Raw genomic sequence first — 18,422 nt, forward strand, 5'->3', positions numbered from 1 at the left:
CTAAATGAAGCCAAAGGCAACGCTCTTTAAATGTGAGGGAAAAATCTTGGACTTGTCTAAGTCCTGGCTCTTCAGCCCATAACTATAGCAACAGAATGTCTCCTGGGAAGACAGCCTGCACTTTTGCTAGCTCTTCTTCAGTGTAATAAAGTAACCTCATCAGGGTTCCTGGTCAGAAACTAATCAGTTACTTCCCAAAATCCAGGCAGTAAAAAGAGAAAAACCTGGCTTGCCTTAGTTGATGAATGGAAGGAAATGAAGTTAAAGAGAGGGGAAAAAAATATCCCCCCAAACCCAAACATCAGGACTCCTTCCTCCCAGTCCATGTAGATTCACTCAGATTAGTTGAAGGGCCACTTGAAATGTATTTAACCAGAAGCAGCCCAGCTTTTCAACAACTGGTTACTCTTTTACTTGTTGGACCTTATTTGTTTGAGCGATGAATGTTAAGTACCTTTGAAAATGCTTAAAAAGTTGTCATTTTTCTTTTCAGAAATCTTTTGAGACTGCAAAGACTGTTTAAAGAAGGAAGACGGCATGAGACTGGATTCAGTGCAGTAAAGTAGCTTAGTTTGAGGGCAAGAAAATAAGTCATTATTTAGAGCATCTTGTGTTGCCGTGATGAGAACTTACCATTGCTTCTGGCTGCTGTTTTGGGCTGGTCAGCCCCAACAAAGTTTGTTAACACCATTATCCAAAAGGACTAGTGGCTTTCCAGAAAACGAAAAGGTTTTGGTATTGTCTGGAAACAGCAGGCGAGACCTTCATCGTTCCAAAAGGAGCTGGATGTGGAATCAGTTCTTTTTGTTGGAGGAATACACAGGAACTGACTACCAGTATGTTGGCAAGGTAAGAGTCTTTTTCATACATATCTCTGGTTAGGTTTTAGAAGTGCTAGAAAGCCTGCAAAAGCAAGTGGGTAAGAACAATGCCTGCTACAAATTTTAGTTCACCTTCTTGTCTGCCCAGGTTCAGCTGTGAAGTACTTCAGCGGAAAGCTGAGTACACTTCAGCTTCAAATTGTAATAATCAACACCAGGAAGTTCCTCATGTAACCAGCAAGTCCCACCACCAATCATTCACATTTATGTTAAAGATTTTCCTTTTAATTTTTCCCTGGAAATAATGCAGCTTAATTATAGGGTTGTCCAGGCCAGATTTTTAGCTTTAAAGTGTAATCTGCACTTTCTCTCACGCTCATTAATTTTGCTAGAGTAAAACTGTATTAACCAAGAGATGTTTTGGTCCAAGATATTTAGGAATCACAGTACCCCTACTTCGGTAAGGATTCTGTCTACCCAGCAAAAGGCAGCCATTTCCCTTTTTATTCCCCATTGTGATAGTGTTGCAGCCATTTTCTGACGAGGTTTTGTGGTGTCACTTGAGGACTCTGTGACATGACCATAATACCACAAGTCACACTGTTACATGGAGTTGAAGCACAATGTGTTTATACAATAAGAAGCAACAAGCAGCTGGAATTTTCTAAGCTCAAAGCATGCTGGCAGTTAGAAAAGTCTGTAAAAATGCTAATTTAAAGAAAGAAATGATCACAGTTTAACTCTGAGAATATCCACCTCTCTGAGGAGCATACACCCATGTAGGTGACAACCTTTACGTGAATTGTAGAGCTATTCCGCCTGTGGTAAGCCTGGAGAGAGCCTACACTGCCCAAGGTGCCATAGTCTATGGGAGTTTCTCTTGCAGAATACAGAAATTATTCTATTGATGATGACATTCAAAGTAGAGACAATACAGCTTAGTTTTCCAAACTAAGATGGGATTGTGTCTGATCTAGTTTGATCTCTCAAGCCTCTTAGCAAAGGCTGCAGATCACAGTGGTTTGACATTTTATCTCCCCCTGCAAGCTTCTGAGCGTTCCCATGAGAGATGGTGGCTGCTTTTCTTGCCTGCCAATCAGCTGTCAGTCAAAGTTGGATGTGACACTCCTTTCCTGCTAAATGGCTGCAAGGCATGATTCAAATGAAGAGCTACTCAGCTGGTGTAATACTCATAGAGCTCTGACCAGGATAATCAGCATTCATGAAGGGTACCAATGAGCCCAATCTACAGGAAAAAGCCAAAGGCAGAGAGTCCTCAGAGAAGACAAGTAGAGAGGGAAGATAAGAGGGTAAGAATAAAGGCCAGAAGAGAGTGAGAGGCAAGAACTAGAAAGACAGAAGTGGATGGAGTGGAAACTTTACAAAGAAAAATCAAGATAGAGGAGAGGAAAGGGACATCAATTGGGAGCAGAGTATAGGAGCTGGAAGAAAAAGTTACCTATAGAGAGCACAAATAAAAACAGAAGATGAGACAGTGAAGGGGATAAAAATCAGGTAAGAAATGTGGAGTCAAGGGGAAAAAAGAAAAGACAGCAGTCCTCCGCACACTCTCCTGTTTACAGTCTGATTGGGGTGGTCAAAGTAATAGGGATCTCTCTCCAAAGATAAATCATGTGATGCTGAGGCTGGTCCTACAGCCTGCCATTTTCACTGTGAATTTTGACATTAAACCTGCTCCCCCATTCTCTTCACTGCAGAATTTGAATAGAAGCTCTTGGCTTCAGAGGTACTGATGGGGGGAGTGAATAGTCCTGCTGAGAGACACTTAAAAGATGGTTGGAGCAGAAAATGAAGAAAGTTTGAACTGGAGTCATTGAAAGAGAAAAAAAACGTGGACATTATTTTTAAAAGTTGTTCTTCTGCCTGTTGGTATTTGAATATACTTCCTAATACAAAGCATAGAAACAACACATAATGTATAAATGTCATCGATTCTGTGTCCCTGGGCTGTTCACAAGTGGCTTTTCACACGTCTTTCAAATGCCAGAACTGCTCACACCCTTGTACTTGAACAATTAGCCAAGAGGCATGGAAGAGCAGCCATTCATTATTAGAGAAAGTTGAGTATTAACGTGAGGATAAATGATAGAAACAGCTGAATGTCTCCAAATTGAGGTAACCAGGCAATTTAACTGAGCAATTAAACTCGATTGTGTAGGCAAATGAGGATAATGAACATGTTTATGAAGCATTTTTTTTCTCAGAGGACTAAAGTTAACCTTAAACATAAAACAAAAATAGTATGAATATTTGGTTATAGTCTTTTTATTCTCTTAAATCATAAAGAAATGTGAACAGTAACATCTTTTAAAACAATAAGAATATATGTATGTAACAGGGAATTGTGTTTATGTCTTACTGTGTAAGCAATCAGACATGGATCTTCTGGGTTTTTTGGTTTATTTGTTAAAGCTGGTGGGCATTATCATCATAATTATTTAAAAATTACTCCATATAAGCCACAAGAAAAAAATTCACTTGGGCTGTTTTTATTTCTGTCTTTTCATTTGTTAACATCTCTTTAATTCAAACATATACATCAAAATTTGAGATATAAGAAAACTGTTGTGAAAGATTCTAACAAAAAGCATTACTTCTATAAACTACCCAAATTGCAGTCGTAAAATCCTGTAACTGTTTATACTAGAAACCCCCCCCATACATTTATATCATAATAGCTTTTTAGAGAGAAAAGGAAGAAAAGTGAAGGGGAATGCATTCAGCTCTGAGATAATAAAAAAGAAAGATAATCTCTCTGAGGATATAGCTTAAGGCAGCACTGAAGACAACGCTAAAGCAACATCTGAGTCCTGCACCAAGGCGCCGCCATCTTCCATACCCTATATACTCTATATCCAATGACCCCAAATGCTTTCCATCCTTTAGGAGATAATTGCCTAAGCACATAGAAAAACAAAGCAGACTTCTCTTTGGTATCCATGGGTACTGTCAGCTGTTAAAAAGTGCTCCCTCGTTCTGTATGGTACACACTTTACTGTCAGCCTAAATGTGCTGCTGTATCACACTGAACAAAAATATGTGGCTGCCAACAAGAAGCTCCCAGTATTATCAGTACAAGTTGATTGCATGCTGTAGCTCCAACAACAGGTCCGCCATTTTATTATCCAGTTCTTGCATTCCTGAATTTCATTCCTGTGTATTCATAACATAAGAAAACCAGAAACTCACACCTCCAATCCTGGGTAGTCTCAGGCATAATAAAACAAGAAACTTGCAGAAAAGTTCTAGACTGGAATTATTCATTGCACTGCTGAATAACTTGTGAACTACAGCTATTCATTGAAGTGTGATTGATGGGCATGGTGGCATTTTAACCTGAAGATATCTTTTCTTCTGGTTCAGAAATTATGACACTTGGCAGGGACTCAGTCCCAAAATAAAATAAAGGGATTATATGAGCATCAGAGTAGAGAAGTTCCCAGCTCTCCTACCTAGACCAAATCTGCAACATTTGAGTTGGACTTTAAAAGAGATCTAGCTGTACTTGTGTCCGCTTAGTACAATGTTAAAGGGCTGGGGTGAATGCATCTCTAAATCACAGGTAAACGATGAAGTGGTAGTGCAGCTGTATGTAGAAATATATGCTACATTCCCTAAAGGTCTTCAGGTATTTGTGGGCGAAGGAGTGAAAAAACCCTGCCCTGTTCTTCGATTATACTCAAAGGTATAGTTACCATTTGTATGCTCTTGATGTCTTTGCACGGCTCTCCCATTGGTTCCATAAAATCCAAGTACTGACATCCATCACCGAGTGGTCTTGACACAGCACAAACCTACAAATCATTGTTACGCAAAAGGATAGGACGTCCCTTTATTTTAGACTAAAGAAAGATCTGAACAAGTCTTAAATCTTACTCATTAACCCAGAAACAGCTTCTGGCAGCTTGCAGTGGTAAAGGAGTGACTTGCTTTCCTGATAACAACAGGCATGACAGTTTTGTCACACTCTGTCTGTCTGGCACTAAAAGGAAACTTCCAGACATACTTTTCATTTCTGCTGAGTCTTATTGATGTTCATATAGTTCAAGCAGTATGCTCGCCTGGAAGCTATCTGATGTTACTACCTGTACAACCCATCATAAACAATCATCCTTTGCTGACAACTCCATTTTTCAAGGAAGATAAAGTCAAAGTCCTGCTGCTGTGTGGCTGGGGAAAGCAGAAAGGATACTTCATTACTCTAGGCAAAACCAGAATCCTTTTGTTTGGTGTTGAAAGAACCACTGGGAAAGATAAGTTCCCCTCTGTTGGGAATGGTTTAAAGTACTCTTGATCCTGTACTGGGTCAGGGGTGTGTGTGCACTAAATGATACCACGGTATAGATTCAGTACTGCTTTTCTTTCTTTTGCCTGATTTTACTTCTGGCTACAGTTATTCTGAAGGCAAGCAGAACCATCCCTTGCAGTGTATTTCACCAGAAGCAAATAAAACAAAAGGTAGAATCTTTTCAAGTCATTGCAAGAAGTGGGACTAAGTCACACACTGAGACAGAAAGGCTCTGAGCACACAGAAGTGGCTATTTCGATGAGGAAATTGTTGTCATGTAGTACAGTCCGTGTATTTCTAGTATTTGAGGCAATAACAGGTCATATTACTCCAGTGGTTAAATGGTATCATATCTTAATCGGATGACATGAACACTGGCAAGAAAAACCTTTGCTTTCTCTTAGATCTTTAGTACAGTAGCAGTCTGTACTTATCAAACACTTTTGTACCCCAAAAAAGAAAGATGTGAAAAGTCAAACTAAAATGACTCTTCCAATCTGCACTGCACTTTTAACATCTTTTATGCAGTTCTTCTGACAAATACTTGCTCAGTATTTGTTTTCTTTACCTTGTACCTTGAACTATGATATACACCTGATGCCTTCAGTTTCCTGTTCCAAACACAGTGACTATTTATTATCTTTATGAGGCTGAAAATTAGAAGTTCCACTTGTGACTTCTATTTATTCAGGGTGTCTGCTCAAAACGGTTTTCAATTTATTTTGATGCTCAGAATATCCTTTCTCCAGATCTAGATTCTTGTATTCTGCTTCCAGGACAACTGGCAGCCCAAGAACCAGGCTTTAAGTATCAGAAAGACCTCTGTCCTGAACAATCTCTGGCCTTGAAGCGGCTCACAGCAAAAATGGAGACAGCTGTCAGTCATCCCTAAGTTGCATCCATCAATCTGAAGTGCTCTGTGGATTGCAGCATTGTCCGCAGTGTACACATGGGACTCTAGGCTGGACCCCTGTCCCTGGCAAGTCCTCAACGATCTTCTTTCACAGCTAAATGTGCACATGAAATTTAAATTTCTACTGTGCCTCTCAGAGGACCTCCACACCCTTTACCATGCAGAAGGAGGAGGACGAAAGTTTTGCACCTTTCCAGATTTAGGCTCCCTCCAGTATGCTGTCTGTTTGAGGCTGTTCACTAGCAGCTGTCTGCACCACTCCCTGCAGAGGAACTTGTCTCTTAGCAGGGCACTGGGCTTTTGTATGCTATTTATGTGACTCCTGCCCTTGCCCCTGACAAGAAAGTCATGAGGTCTTTTATGAGTACCAATACTAGTTAATTGTAGTGATATGTTTAACTCTGTGACAAAGAAGCATTAAGATCAGCCTTTTACACATGAGGAAGCTGATGTACGGGGAGGTTACATGACCTTATGCACTGCTACAAGTCAGACATTTCTAAACTGAGATTTTTAATAAAAACTAGAGTTCTTACCCCCTTTCTCCATGCCTGTTTAAGTGATTAGGTCACCTGTCTCCCACTTCAATAGGCTGAATACCTGTCATTCTCTTAAAAGGTAGAACAAATGCCATGGTGAATCTGCACTTCCTTTATTCCTCATCCATCATTCATATTTTATGTTCCACCACTTGACTTTCCCAACTGCCCTTCATTCCTATATTGAATTGCACACACATACACACACTTGTCTTATATTCCTCTTCGAAAGATTTACTGGCACTGATAGAAGTTCTCTGCGCTGCTGGTCTCTGTGGAATACAGATAACTCTGAAATGAGGGACAGTTGAGAGGTTAGAGGCCCGGGATGGCAATCCAGGAGCAGCTTGCAGATTTTAAACTGTCCTATGGGGGCAAAGAAAGGAGCTAATGACAAATGGGCGGGATGGGCAAGAATGTTATGCAGAAAATGAAAAGGCAGGAAACACAGCTTGGTTAATGTTTACGATCATCATAATTGTGAATCTACTTGGCATCATCCTTGTATCCAAATATATTACACAATGTAAGAGCCTTGCAACCATCTGTTTCAAACATAGCACATTTGCTACATTATGGCGGGTGATAGTACTTACAGTGTAACAGCACATAACCTCCTCCCCTTCTTCCCCTTCTACCTAGAGAAGCAAGCAAATCCTGGGACCTTAAAGCCAGTATTTGTATTAATTCTTGTTTTTCTTTTTTCATGTCCCAAACTAAAGAATTTTGGTTTCCATATGCTAAAGACCCGCTCAGACCACTGCTTACATTTTGGGTCACATCTTTTCACAGATCATTCTGTCCTACCCTTGTCAGCGATCTGCATGCCTTCTTAAATTGTATGCCCTTAGACTTCTGGCTATATTAAAATAGGTGAACACATTAATCTTCCTTCCCCAAGGAGGGACTGCAGGTGAAGTTCATGCTTTATTTTGTGTTACTTAGATCACTGGTCTTTGGAGCTGTGATTACCATTTTCTTATTTGTTTGTACAGCACAGTAAAATCCTCACTATAGAGCTGCAATGTCATGAATATAGAACTCACAGGCTAGCAACTGCAAAAAAAAAAAAAAAAGCTCTTTTTTCAGGCTCAAGACAAAGAACCATTGTTATCCCATCATTTCTGTTTACAGTTGGCTCACCAAAATATTAAACCGTAAAGCTTAAGAGAAATCTCTTTATTAAATTAAACTCGCATTGCCCGTGACTCCCTTTTCTTTCGCTGCCATTCCCCTCACTGGTGAGCACAGGTTCACAGTGGGGCAGCAGCAGATTGGGAGCTGTGGCCAGTCAGTGTAACATTTCAAAACACAAACTGAAAATGTGTTGTGATGTGAATAGCTACTGTTGATCCGTGTGCGCTAATGCAGACTGTGGCTTGCTTTCGCCATTAACAGGGTGAAACAAACCTCAGCGTGCACTTGCAAGTACTTCAGGGTTCAGTGAAGCTTGTAGTTATCATGAAAGTCTGAGCGGGAGGATGAAGGAAAGGGAAGAATCACTCTCTGGAAGGAAAGGAGAAAAGAAAAAAAGTCAGTCCTTTCTCTCTTCTAATTTCACGAAAGAACTCAGAACAACAAAGGTTGCAAAGAAATAAAACACGGAGGGAGCTGGGACTTAAAAATGTACATTAAAGGAAAGGGGAAACAGATCAGCAAATGTTTGTGCTGGGACTATCATTCCTGCTGTTTTCTTTTCACAGTTGTTTATTTTGGAGTCCTACCATCCAAAGAAGGCTGCAGCCCTTCTATCCCCACCTTTCATGTGCTGTGTTGTACAGAGCAGGACTCCAGAAGAGCTCAGCTGGAACAGCCTCTCTGTATAGGGATATCGACTCTCTGGCACTATTCCTTCCTTTGTCTCTTTGTGAAACATCAAGTGATGTTTCACCATTAGTTGTCTGTTGGAACAAAGAAGGTTTTACTGTCCCACACAGGCTCACATCATAATAATGTACTTGCCTTTACCATGTCTCTGCCCATACTAGATCTTCATGTTGGAAGGCAACATCTAGGTACACCATTTGTATAACTTCTTTGTTTAGCATCATGCTACCATATATGGAAGGTTAAGTTCTCCCTAAAAGTCAGAAACGAACAGTGTACCTGTACCTTTGGGTCTATGACATGCTTCCTCCTACCTAGTAGATCTTGCAGTCACGCTGATCTGGACACTGGCAGAGGATTTAAAGGGCACGCAAACAGAGGTGTCAGAGCATTCATAGTTTCTTTCCACTCCGTGCTCTTTCTGTGGTTTTACACATTTCAGGTCAGTTGCTTAAAGCAGAGTTAATGCTAAAATTCCTCACAGAATGTCCTGTACACATAGGGAAAAACAATTGCCAAGGGGGTTGTGGGCCAAGAGTTAATGCCCAGTGCATGAAAACTCATGGCAATTGTAAACTGGTGTGAGCTTAAGCTTCCTGCTGCTTCCAGGTAACAAAGCCTGTCAGGATCTGTATCATTCACACACACACCCCCTCCTTATGCAAATACTTATTATTTTACCTATAGAAAATGTTTTATGAAAGATTCCTTTTAGACTATTTAAACTGATTTAGACTATATTAAACTGATTCTTCAGAAAGAATTCTTTTATTCCACAAAAGCTAGAAATTATCTAACCTGGATAGCATATGCACAGATGTTCTCACTAAAAGAATTCCAGGCTCTCCAGTCAAAATGAGCCCTCTTTCCTAGACAGAAAATGTTGGATTTTGAACTGTTACCTGAAACCTGGGAAATATCACTCCTGATGGATAGATTCACATAAAAATTAAGGTTGGAAATCTTTACAAATGATCTGGTCCAACCCCCTGCTCAAAGCCAGTCCAATTGGAGAGGATTGCTCTGGGTTCTGTCCAGTCAAAATTTGTGAACTTTTCAAGGATGGAGAGTCCACAGTTTCTCTGGATGGTTTTTTTTTTAGTGCTTAACCAGCTCTCCTTTTACTTCTTTTTCTCCTAATATCTAATCAGATTTTTGCTCAGTGCAACTTGTGCCTCTCATCCTGTCACTGTCTTCACTAGCTCTGCCTTCTCTACACTCTCACATTAGGTAGCTGTAAACAACAGTGAGACTTATTTTCTTAAATCTAAAGAAAACCATTTCTCTCTTCTCTTCTCATTCATTGTATGCTCCAGCCCCCTTAACCCTCTTGGTGACCCTTCTGTATACACTTCTGTATACAAGAAATGTCTTTCTTGTACAGAGGTGGGGCATAACTAAATGCACTACTCCAGTTGTATTGTCACAAGCTTGTTTCACAAGAATGATCACTGTCCTCAATCAACAGGCAATGCTTTTGCTAAAACAAAGCAGTTGGCTTTCTTTTCAGCAAGGACATATGGCTGATTCATCTTCAATTTCTTGTGTACCAGAATGCCCAGATCCTTCCTGTGCTGCTGCAAGGGATTATTCCAGATTAGATGCAGGACTTTCCATTTATCTGTGCTGAACTTCATGAGGTTTCCGTTCATCTATTTCTCCAGGCTGTTGAGGTCCCTCCAGATAGAAGCTCTACCTTCTCAATATTGAGAGTATTTTACCCACCCAACCTCCATATTTTTTTAAATGATTTACAGAACTGCTGAGGACACATTCCATCCTTTGAGTCATTAATAAATACATGAACCAGCACTCATTCCCAGTATCAACCCCTGAGGAACATCATTAGTAAACAACCACCATTCAGACTTCATACCACAAGTCACAACCCTTGGCCATCCAGACAGCTTTCTTCCCACCTTACTGGACATTTATGCAGTCCATATCTCACTGTCATCATACAGTGGAAGATTGTGTCAAGGACCTTGCTAAAGTCATGCAATATCCACTGTTCTCTGTGTGTTGGCAGTGCCATCCATGCTGTCATGGAAGGCAACCAGGTTAGTTAAGTATGAGTTTCCACTACTAAATCCATGTTGGTTGTTCAGAATCACCTTATTTTTCTTCATGTGCCTGGACTTAGCTCCCAAGAAGCTTTGCTTAATAATCTTCCATGGAACTGAGGTACAGCTGGCTGGTCTCTAGTTTCCAGATCCTTCTTCTTGCCCTTCTTTAGAATGGGTGTGACTTTCCCTTTTGCCAGAATTTAAGAATCTTCTACAATGACTATGACTTTTCAGACATTATAGAAAGAAAACTTTCCATCACCATCCCAGGATGCATCCAATGTTACCCTACAGAACTGAGTTTGTCCAATTTACTTAAAAAATTCTTTATTTCTGCTGTGGACAGAATTTTCTGCTAGGCTCAAGGATCTTTGGGGCCTGTGGGCAAACTGCACTTTCACATCCTTTGGAAGTTCTTTATTCATGAGTAAAAGGTCCAACATAATGCATCCTCTGGTCTGTTCATCAATCTTGTGTGTCAAGAAATCGTCTTATGACATTCTGCAGAAACCTGGGCTGCTTGCACACAGACATATTGCCCTTGCAGCAGACACCAGAATGATTAAAGCTCCCCATGAGTACTGTGACCTGCAATCATAGGGTTTCCTCCGTCTGTCTAAAGAAAGCTTCATCTACTTCATCTCTTTGAGCAGGCAATCTGTAGCAGATGCTTACCATGATGTCTTGTGTTGGTCTGTCCCCTTATCCACAAGGTCTTGACTGATTTGTCACCTGCTCCACAGCAAAGCTCCATCTACCTGAGCTGATCTTTTCCTAATCCACTTTCTTGCCTTTGTGGCCTCGCCTTTCTAAAGGGCCTGTATTCTTCCCTTGCAGTATTCAAGCCATATGAGTTCACATCCTGAGTAATGCACCTCAAGGCATACTCATTTGAAAGCATAATCTGCTCAATGGCAGCCTTGGCTAAGATTTCCCATATTGCTAGTTGAGCAGCCTTCCTCAAGAGGGTCCTGTTGAGATTGAAATGCGCAACCTTTTAGACTGTACCTGTTGTCTCTCACAAATCCTTAATTATCTGTTCACACGACACAAACTCTTATTTAGAAACAAAGTCAGGGAACGTGACAGCACGCAGATATTTTTTCCTTTCCCAAGCTTCTGAATGGCAGAACTAGATGATCCAGGCATGCAAATAGATTAACGACTCAACTAAACCTGTGGATATGAATTAATTTCCTTCTTGGAAAGTCTTCACTTAAACCCGAACGTAGGTTCTCATTTGGTACAGTGTTTGTCTGCACCCCCCCCCATCTCCATTCCTGTACTCTCCTCCTTGCCACACACACTTTTATACAGCATATAAAATTCATACACATATTTCAGGATTTGATTGTCAGCATCAAGTGCTCAGAATATCAAAGGGTCACCTTTGTCAGTAAGCAAAGGATGAGCATTTGCTTTCAAGCGCATCCATCAGGGAGTAGTCAGAAGCTGTTACTTGCTGAAGAAGCCTGATGTTTTATTCAACTATATCCCAGTAAAAACATTTCTGGATATTAGGTCAAGGGGGGGGGTGTTTTGTTTTGGTGTTTCTGAGTTCATCTTTAAAATATTTTCCCCTATGCCCACAGGGGAATAGAGGTTTTAACTGAATTAGAAATATACTTGTTCATATACTATAATTAAGGTGCTGTATTTGCCCACCATATAATTTTGAGGCATTTTTGAATGATCATGAGTCCAAGGAAAACATTTTCTCAGTGATTAAATGTATAATTCTGACCACTGTTGAAGTGTAAGCAACTGTCCCTGGGTAAATTCCCTGAGAAATCAAAGGCTGGGCATATAACACAGAATGATTTCCCTAACTATACATGACATAATTTAGAGATCAAGGGACATACAGTAAAACAAATTAATTATAGAAGTGCATGTTTGTTGAACGCACTCTTTTCTGGAGAAAAAAAAAATTGTCCTAATTTCAGTAGAATACCTGCTGTCACGTAGCACTATGTGATTCCCTTTTTGATTGAGTAATGCAGTACAGAACAGAAATCCCATTACTGTCAGTTGGAGACCTTCAAATTAACTGAAAAATATTGAGAACAAACCTACAAAAGTATTCTGGCATAAAATAGTTGTGTACACGAAAAACCTCATAGGATTTTTGGGTGGGTTTTTTTCCCCTGTGTAACTCTTAAAAGATGAAATATATATATGGGTATTTTGGTTTACTGAGTATCTTTTCCAACAAAGAGGAAAACAGGACATGCTTTATATTTTAATTAATAAGCCTAAACAGTGAAGTTACATTAACCATGTGCTAGCTACATTTTCCTGTGCACAGACCCATCTTTTAGATACACGGTGATACCAGGATATTGGTAGTATTTTCTCTGATTGGAAAAAAAGCTATGACAGAAGTAGGTGTTCTCGAATTGTAGGCACGACTTTAATTGGAAAATGAGGTTTTAGTGAAGAGATTTCCCAGGGAGGCATGCATCCCTTTGGAGACTCATTATGTTCCTGTTGAACGTCATTACAAGTTAGGCACATGGTTTTCCTTAACCCCACAGATCACCCAGTAGAAGTGAAAGCACGTGCATTTCTTTTCAGTTTGCCACAAAGCCTTTGTTTTGAAGATGCCTTCAATTATTTTTTGAGCTAACAGAGCCGCCCCCAGAGTACAGAATCTCTCCCATCTACCCCATCCCTTAGCTAAGCTGTGTGATACCAGTAGCCTTCAGCTGGTGGATAGTAACTAACGCCTGAGAAGAGTAACCTTTTCCAGTATTCTGGCTGGATTAAGAATACAGCATGCCCTCACCCTCTAAATGCAGCAGGCTGTGGCAAAACTACAGGTTTGCTAATCTTTCCACCACTTAAACAATCCTCGCTCCTTCCACGAAGTAACGCAGAATAAATTACACCCAAGGCTCTCAAATCATGTTATAATCACTACATACAGAACTGGACGTTGTTAACAACCCACATTTTACTGCAGGGAGAATGTAAAAGCATCAAATAGCGATCTGTCTAAGATCAGACAGCAAGACTGCGACAAAGACAGTATTAAAACCTGTCAGTCCTTTATTTGTGGCTGTAAGCCTATCTATCTTTCACTTGCATATCTGGTGTTTTGTCAGAGACACTTGAATTTGCTTCTTTCCTCGTTCTTTGTTTTTTGGTTGGTGTATTTGGGGTTTTATTTGGGGTTTTTTTTAATATCAAGGAAACCACCAGTGCCTCAAACTAATTTTTGTGTTCAATATTTGAGACTCAAACTTGAATCCAGTGACTGACTTTGCAGCTATGGTGGTAAATTTGCAGTGATGAGAAAGTCTGTTTCCCAAAACAAACTGACTTGTACAGCTATTTATGGCTTTCAAGGAATCAAAGGCTTGAAATCTCATTCATAAACACTGCAGTGTATACACTATGTAAGAAAGTAACATTTAATCTCTCCTAATCTTCGGCTCACATATTTATGTAAGAGAGTTTTCCTAGTACGTGAGCTAGGGCATGACAAGTCTGGGGATGGCCAAGTCCTTTATGCTTTTTAGTAAGTGAATGTTCATAGCTCAACTAAAACCATTCCTCATGTCTACCAGTTACTGTTGCTACCACACAGTTTAAAAACCAGCAAAAAAAGGGGTGATGGTCAGTATGATGAAACAGTACTTTTTAAACTGCCTTAAACTTCTAACTCTGGATTTTCTATGATTCTGTAAGAGAAAAAAAAAAGAACTTCATGCTTTTGTGAGAGTAATTGCAGTAATCTGTGCAATGCTCTTTGGTTACCTTCACTGTTGTTTAGCTGGAGAGGGCTCTTTAATCTTTCAGACAAAATGAAATGCAACTGCTGTAAGTAAAACTGGGAAAATTCAGTTTACAAACAAGGATTAATTTTTAATTATTTTTAAGTGAGAGGTGAGTTATTACTCAGAGGCAGAATTGTTTCAAGTTCCTTAGAGTCTTAAAGGAAGATTGGCTGGCTATCTTTTTTGTTGGTATACAGTAATTCAAAGAAAAGCAAGAAGTTTTGTAAAAGAACATGAAATTCAAGGTCCCATATATGTAGAGGTCAGACTTGGCACTGTGGTATCTTATGCCTTATAAATTAAAGACCTGTTTGTCTTTGTAAAGACCAACTTTGTTAGTTCCTGCTGTAATTGCACTTAAGAGATAATAGGAGGAATGACATTACCCCAGAAGAGCTGAGCAGCGCACAGCGCAGGAGAACATGGAAACACCTTTACCTAGTTTGCAGCTTTGCTAAATATTCATTAAGATCTGATAACAAGTTTCCCCTAGAGAAAAGGGCCAACAGAATAAGGGACCTTTCTAGTCTGAGGTGCTGCAGGGCAGGACAAAAGTTCTTGTGCCATTGTCCCTGTTTAATAGCAATGAAGAGCAGCAGCAGTTGGGGAACCCAAGAGGGAAAAGAGCTGATAGGCCCCAGGCAATGTTGAAAGGATTGACACTTTCCAATTGATTTTTTGCAAAGCTGATTAGCTGTGGCTGCATGTTTGCACTTCAGGTTAGAAAACTCATTTGTGGTTTTGAAGGGTGTGTAATAAAGGCGTGAGTCACCACAGTATGGATGTTTATTCTTATCTCCATACCTTTAAAATAGAACAGTAGGTTCCCAACCACTGTTTGGGCAGCCTGTTCCATAAACCAAGGATGACAACACCATGTCCCTGTCTATCTCTGGCCATGCAGCTTCACATAGGGCCCTCACAAAAAGAGAATGACAGCAGCCTTTCAGACTGCCTGAAGGGTCTGAAGTGAGTGCTCTTCACCTTTTGTCCCCAGTCACACCACAAATTCTTATTGCAGGGCTCTTTGCACTCCATTTCTTACACACACACCCCCACACACTCCTTGCCTTTTCTTTTTCATGCCAGTACCCTTTACTCTTTAATATTAGAGTGCCTTTTCTACGTTTTGTTTGCTTGTTTTGAAATCAGATGCCACCATCTTTTATTCTCAGTTTGCCTTTTGAGTACCTGGTTGCTTCTGAACCCTGAAATGTTCTTAGTGCTCTTTCACCCACTCATTTCCTCAAGTTGTTCAGCAGCACAAAACTGTCTCTTAGCTTCCTTTAGTGTCATTCATTTGCGGGAAACAGACTGGTACTCCTACTTTGGAGAGTGAATGAGAAAGATCACTGACATTTTGATAGTCTCAAGAAACAGAAAGATAGCATTACCCTTTTTTTTCCTAGTTGGTGGGTTTTTTTTTTTTTATTCCTCTTATAGTTCTTGTTATCAGGACAGTCGTCTTTTGCAGATGATATTGCTGTTACTGAACACTTCTGTCTGACATGGAGCTTTTCCCATTTGCAGTGGGTGCAATTTTAGCTTTTTTTCCTTTTTGACTCTCATAGAGATTTTGGGTTTATTTTTTTTTTTAAATCTGAGGGCTAGAGCTAAGAACGAGTACTTAAGTTAAAAGAGGCCCTCGGGGGGCATTATTGTTTTACCCTTTCCCCGATATATTCTGAGGCGGTAGTCCAAATAAAACATTTAATCTGCATTTTTATAGTTCAAGTATTAGATCCCTGTATCTTTTCCAAAAATGTTTTTTATTTTTTACTTTTTCTTCCAATATGCTTGATACCATGCATTCAGGGCTGATATGGTTTCCTTAAAAAAAAAAAAAAAGTTGCTTCCTGATATGCACTTTATATAAAAACAGTCTGTTATGTATTATTATATTAATAGGATTCCATAGCTGAATAAGCCAGAGTTTAAGGTATTTCTGGTCTGCTGTACAACCTTTTATAAACAACCCCCCAAAAAAGTAAGCACGATGCAAATAGGTCATAGTTAATTTTCCAATAACTCCACAGAAACCAACAGCCCAAAATGCAGAAATCTCATATAACCTCAGTAATTCTTCAATGCTCTATTTCATTAATTTACTACATATTTAATGTTTGTGTGTGTGCCTGATTTCAGTACTAAACATTATCCTTTATTCCTGACCAGAATACCATAGAGGAAAAATGGGATGCTCTTCAAAGTGGAAAGAATAGAAACAGGATAAAACCACAATATTCTTGAAATAGGAGTTATTAAAAATAAATCCAATACACAGTGAATGGCCATAAATTAGAAACAGCAAAAGAAGGAGAAAAACTTAAGTGTTTTAGTCAGTCATGGGACAACAGGAAGAAGCTAGTTTAATATGTCAGTGGTTTGTACTCATTTCTAATAGAGATAGGAAAATAGTAACATCATTGTTCAGAAACCTGTGTCCATTCACATAGAAGGAAGGCCAATAGAAATGCAGTAATTATAGAAAAATTACTGGGATCATCAGCCCTTCCTATTTGCCCTTTTCTTCACAGGCTCTTTTTGGAGTCCACTCAATTTGAAAACCAGAGATTGGGCTTGTAAACAGGATTCCAGCTGAGGACTCAGAAGTGCCTATTTTGCAAGCGAAGACTGTATATAGGCTGGTAGCCTAGCAGAGAAAAATAATGAGAGCATATGGGATTATTATCTATAAATGTTGGATGAGGAAGAATGTATGAATGTGGGAAGGTGTTCTTAAAACAGAAAAAACAATGCTGGCACAAGAACAGCAAATTTAATCCAGAAAACAAGTTTCTTTCCAATCACCAGAGTGGCAATTTCTTCAAATAGAAACTGTGTACCTGTTGCATCTTTTTCTTCACTAGGCATAGTGGGAAGAAAGTGAGTTGAAACTGCACTAACAAACTGAAACACTCAGGAATCGGTCACACTGAGACATATTCAGGCTTACTAGATTTACTATAGTATAGTAACTATATTTACTAGAGTAAAATAATAGTTTTCTGTAGCTAGCTAATTTAAGTATTCTATAAACCATGACATCTGTGAGTTAAAGAAAGTGATGAACAATGAAGGCTGCTGATCGTTTAGGACAGCAAGTCTTGGGTTAGTGAGGAGAGAGAAAAAAATTAGAATCTACTTTAGTTGCCTGTTGTAGCAGTCTAAGAGCCCCTGTGTGGAGGTGCTGGTTTTGATAGCTGTGTATCTGAAAGCATGGTGGTGTGATCTGGTAAAGCTGGATCTGTTTTAAGTTCTTTTTTAATCTTGTAAGAAAAATTTTGTGTTTTTTTTAAATTCTTTGAAAATGACAGTGCTTGAATCTTACTTCAAACTCCGGGTCTACAGCTCTTTTGAGGATGTAGGGTATAAATCTTCATATAACCTTCAAAATTCTTTGTATAAGACTAGAAATGGATCACCTCTTCTAGTTTCTCTACACAAAAAAAAATTGCAAGCATTCTTACATCTTTCTCACATTGTCTTCCAAATTATTTTTTGCTCTCCTATTCTTATAAGAAATTTAAGCTTTGGTTGTGAAATAGCATTGCCTAAGGGTAGCTGCCTAAGTCTTGACATAACCTTCCAGACAGCTGACCTAAGCAGATAACTAGCTTCAGTGAGTGCTATGGCCTCTATCTCTCACCTTTGGCCACCTCTAGGTAATTTGTAAATCCATTAACTGCTTTCAATTAAATTTTATAGAGGAATAAAGGTGTCAAAACCATTAATTTCATATACTGTTTGGAAGAAGAGTAGCTGCATAAGGCAAATAAACCTACATTATGCCCTGCCTGTTTGGTTAGCTGGCTGTTGCACAAATACACAGGTAAGCCACCACCAACTGCAGCCCATGCTGTCTCTTCTCCAGCCAGTATTTAGGGAACAGAAATAGCAGCATTTTGCAGTCAAGAGCTTTTGAGGACACGGGCTGGAGTGGGAAAGATAAAATACCATGCAGTGGACTAAGTGATAAGGAGAGAGAGCAGGATGCTTTGCCTTAGGGGTGAGTCAGATAAAGAGGTTGTGTGGACCATGAAAGGAACCAGAGCTTAGAGTAATTGAGGCCGTAAGAACATGGCACACACATCCATAGGAAACCTGTCAATTCTGGTGAAGCTGGATCTCACTGTGGATCTTGTGGCATACATTTTGGAAAAAA

At 39.6% G+C, this 18,422-nt stretch overlaps 1 protein-coding gene across 1 annotated transcript in view; it reads left to right on the forward strand.

The window, feature by feature from the left end:
* Positions 1-621: 621 nt before the first annotated feature.
* Positions 622-18,422, forward strand: part of LOC311205774 (cadherin-6) — a gene marked incomplete at both ends in the record, with an annotated part of 48,701 nt that continues 30,900 nt past the window's right edge. Inside the window, one exon of the mRNA XM_084280271.1 lies at positions 622-849. Within this exon, the coding sequence (XP_084136397.1) occupies positions 622-849 (228 nt within the window). The remainder of the gene's footprint in view (positions 850-18,422) is intronic.

Source organism: Gallinula chloropus (assembly GCF_964237585.1).
Source record: "Gallinula chloropus genome assembly, chromosome: 2".
Lineage (NCBI taxonomy): Eukaryota > Metazoa > Chordata > Aves > Gruiformes > Rallidae > Gallinula > Gallinula chloropus.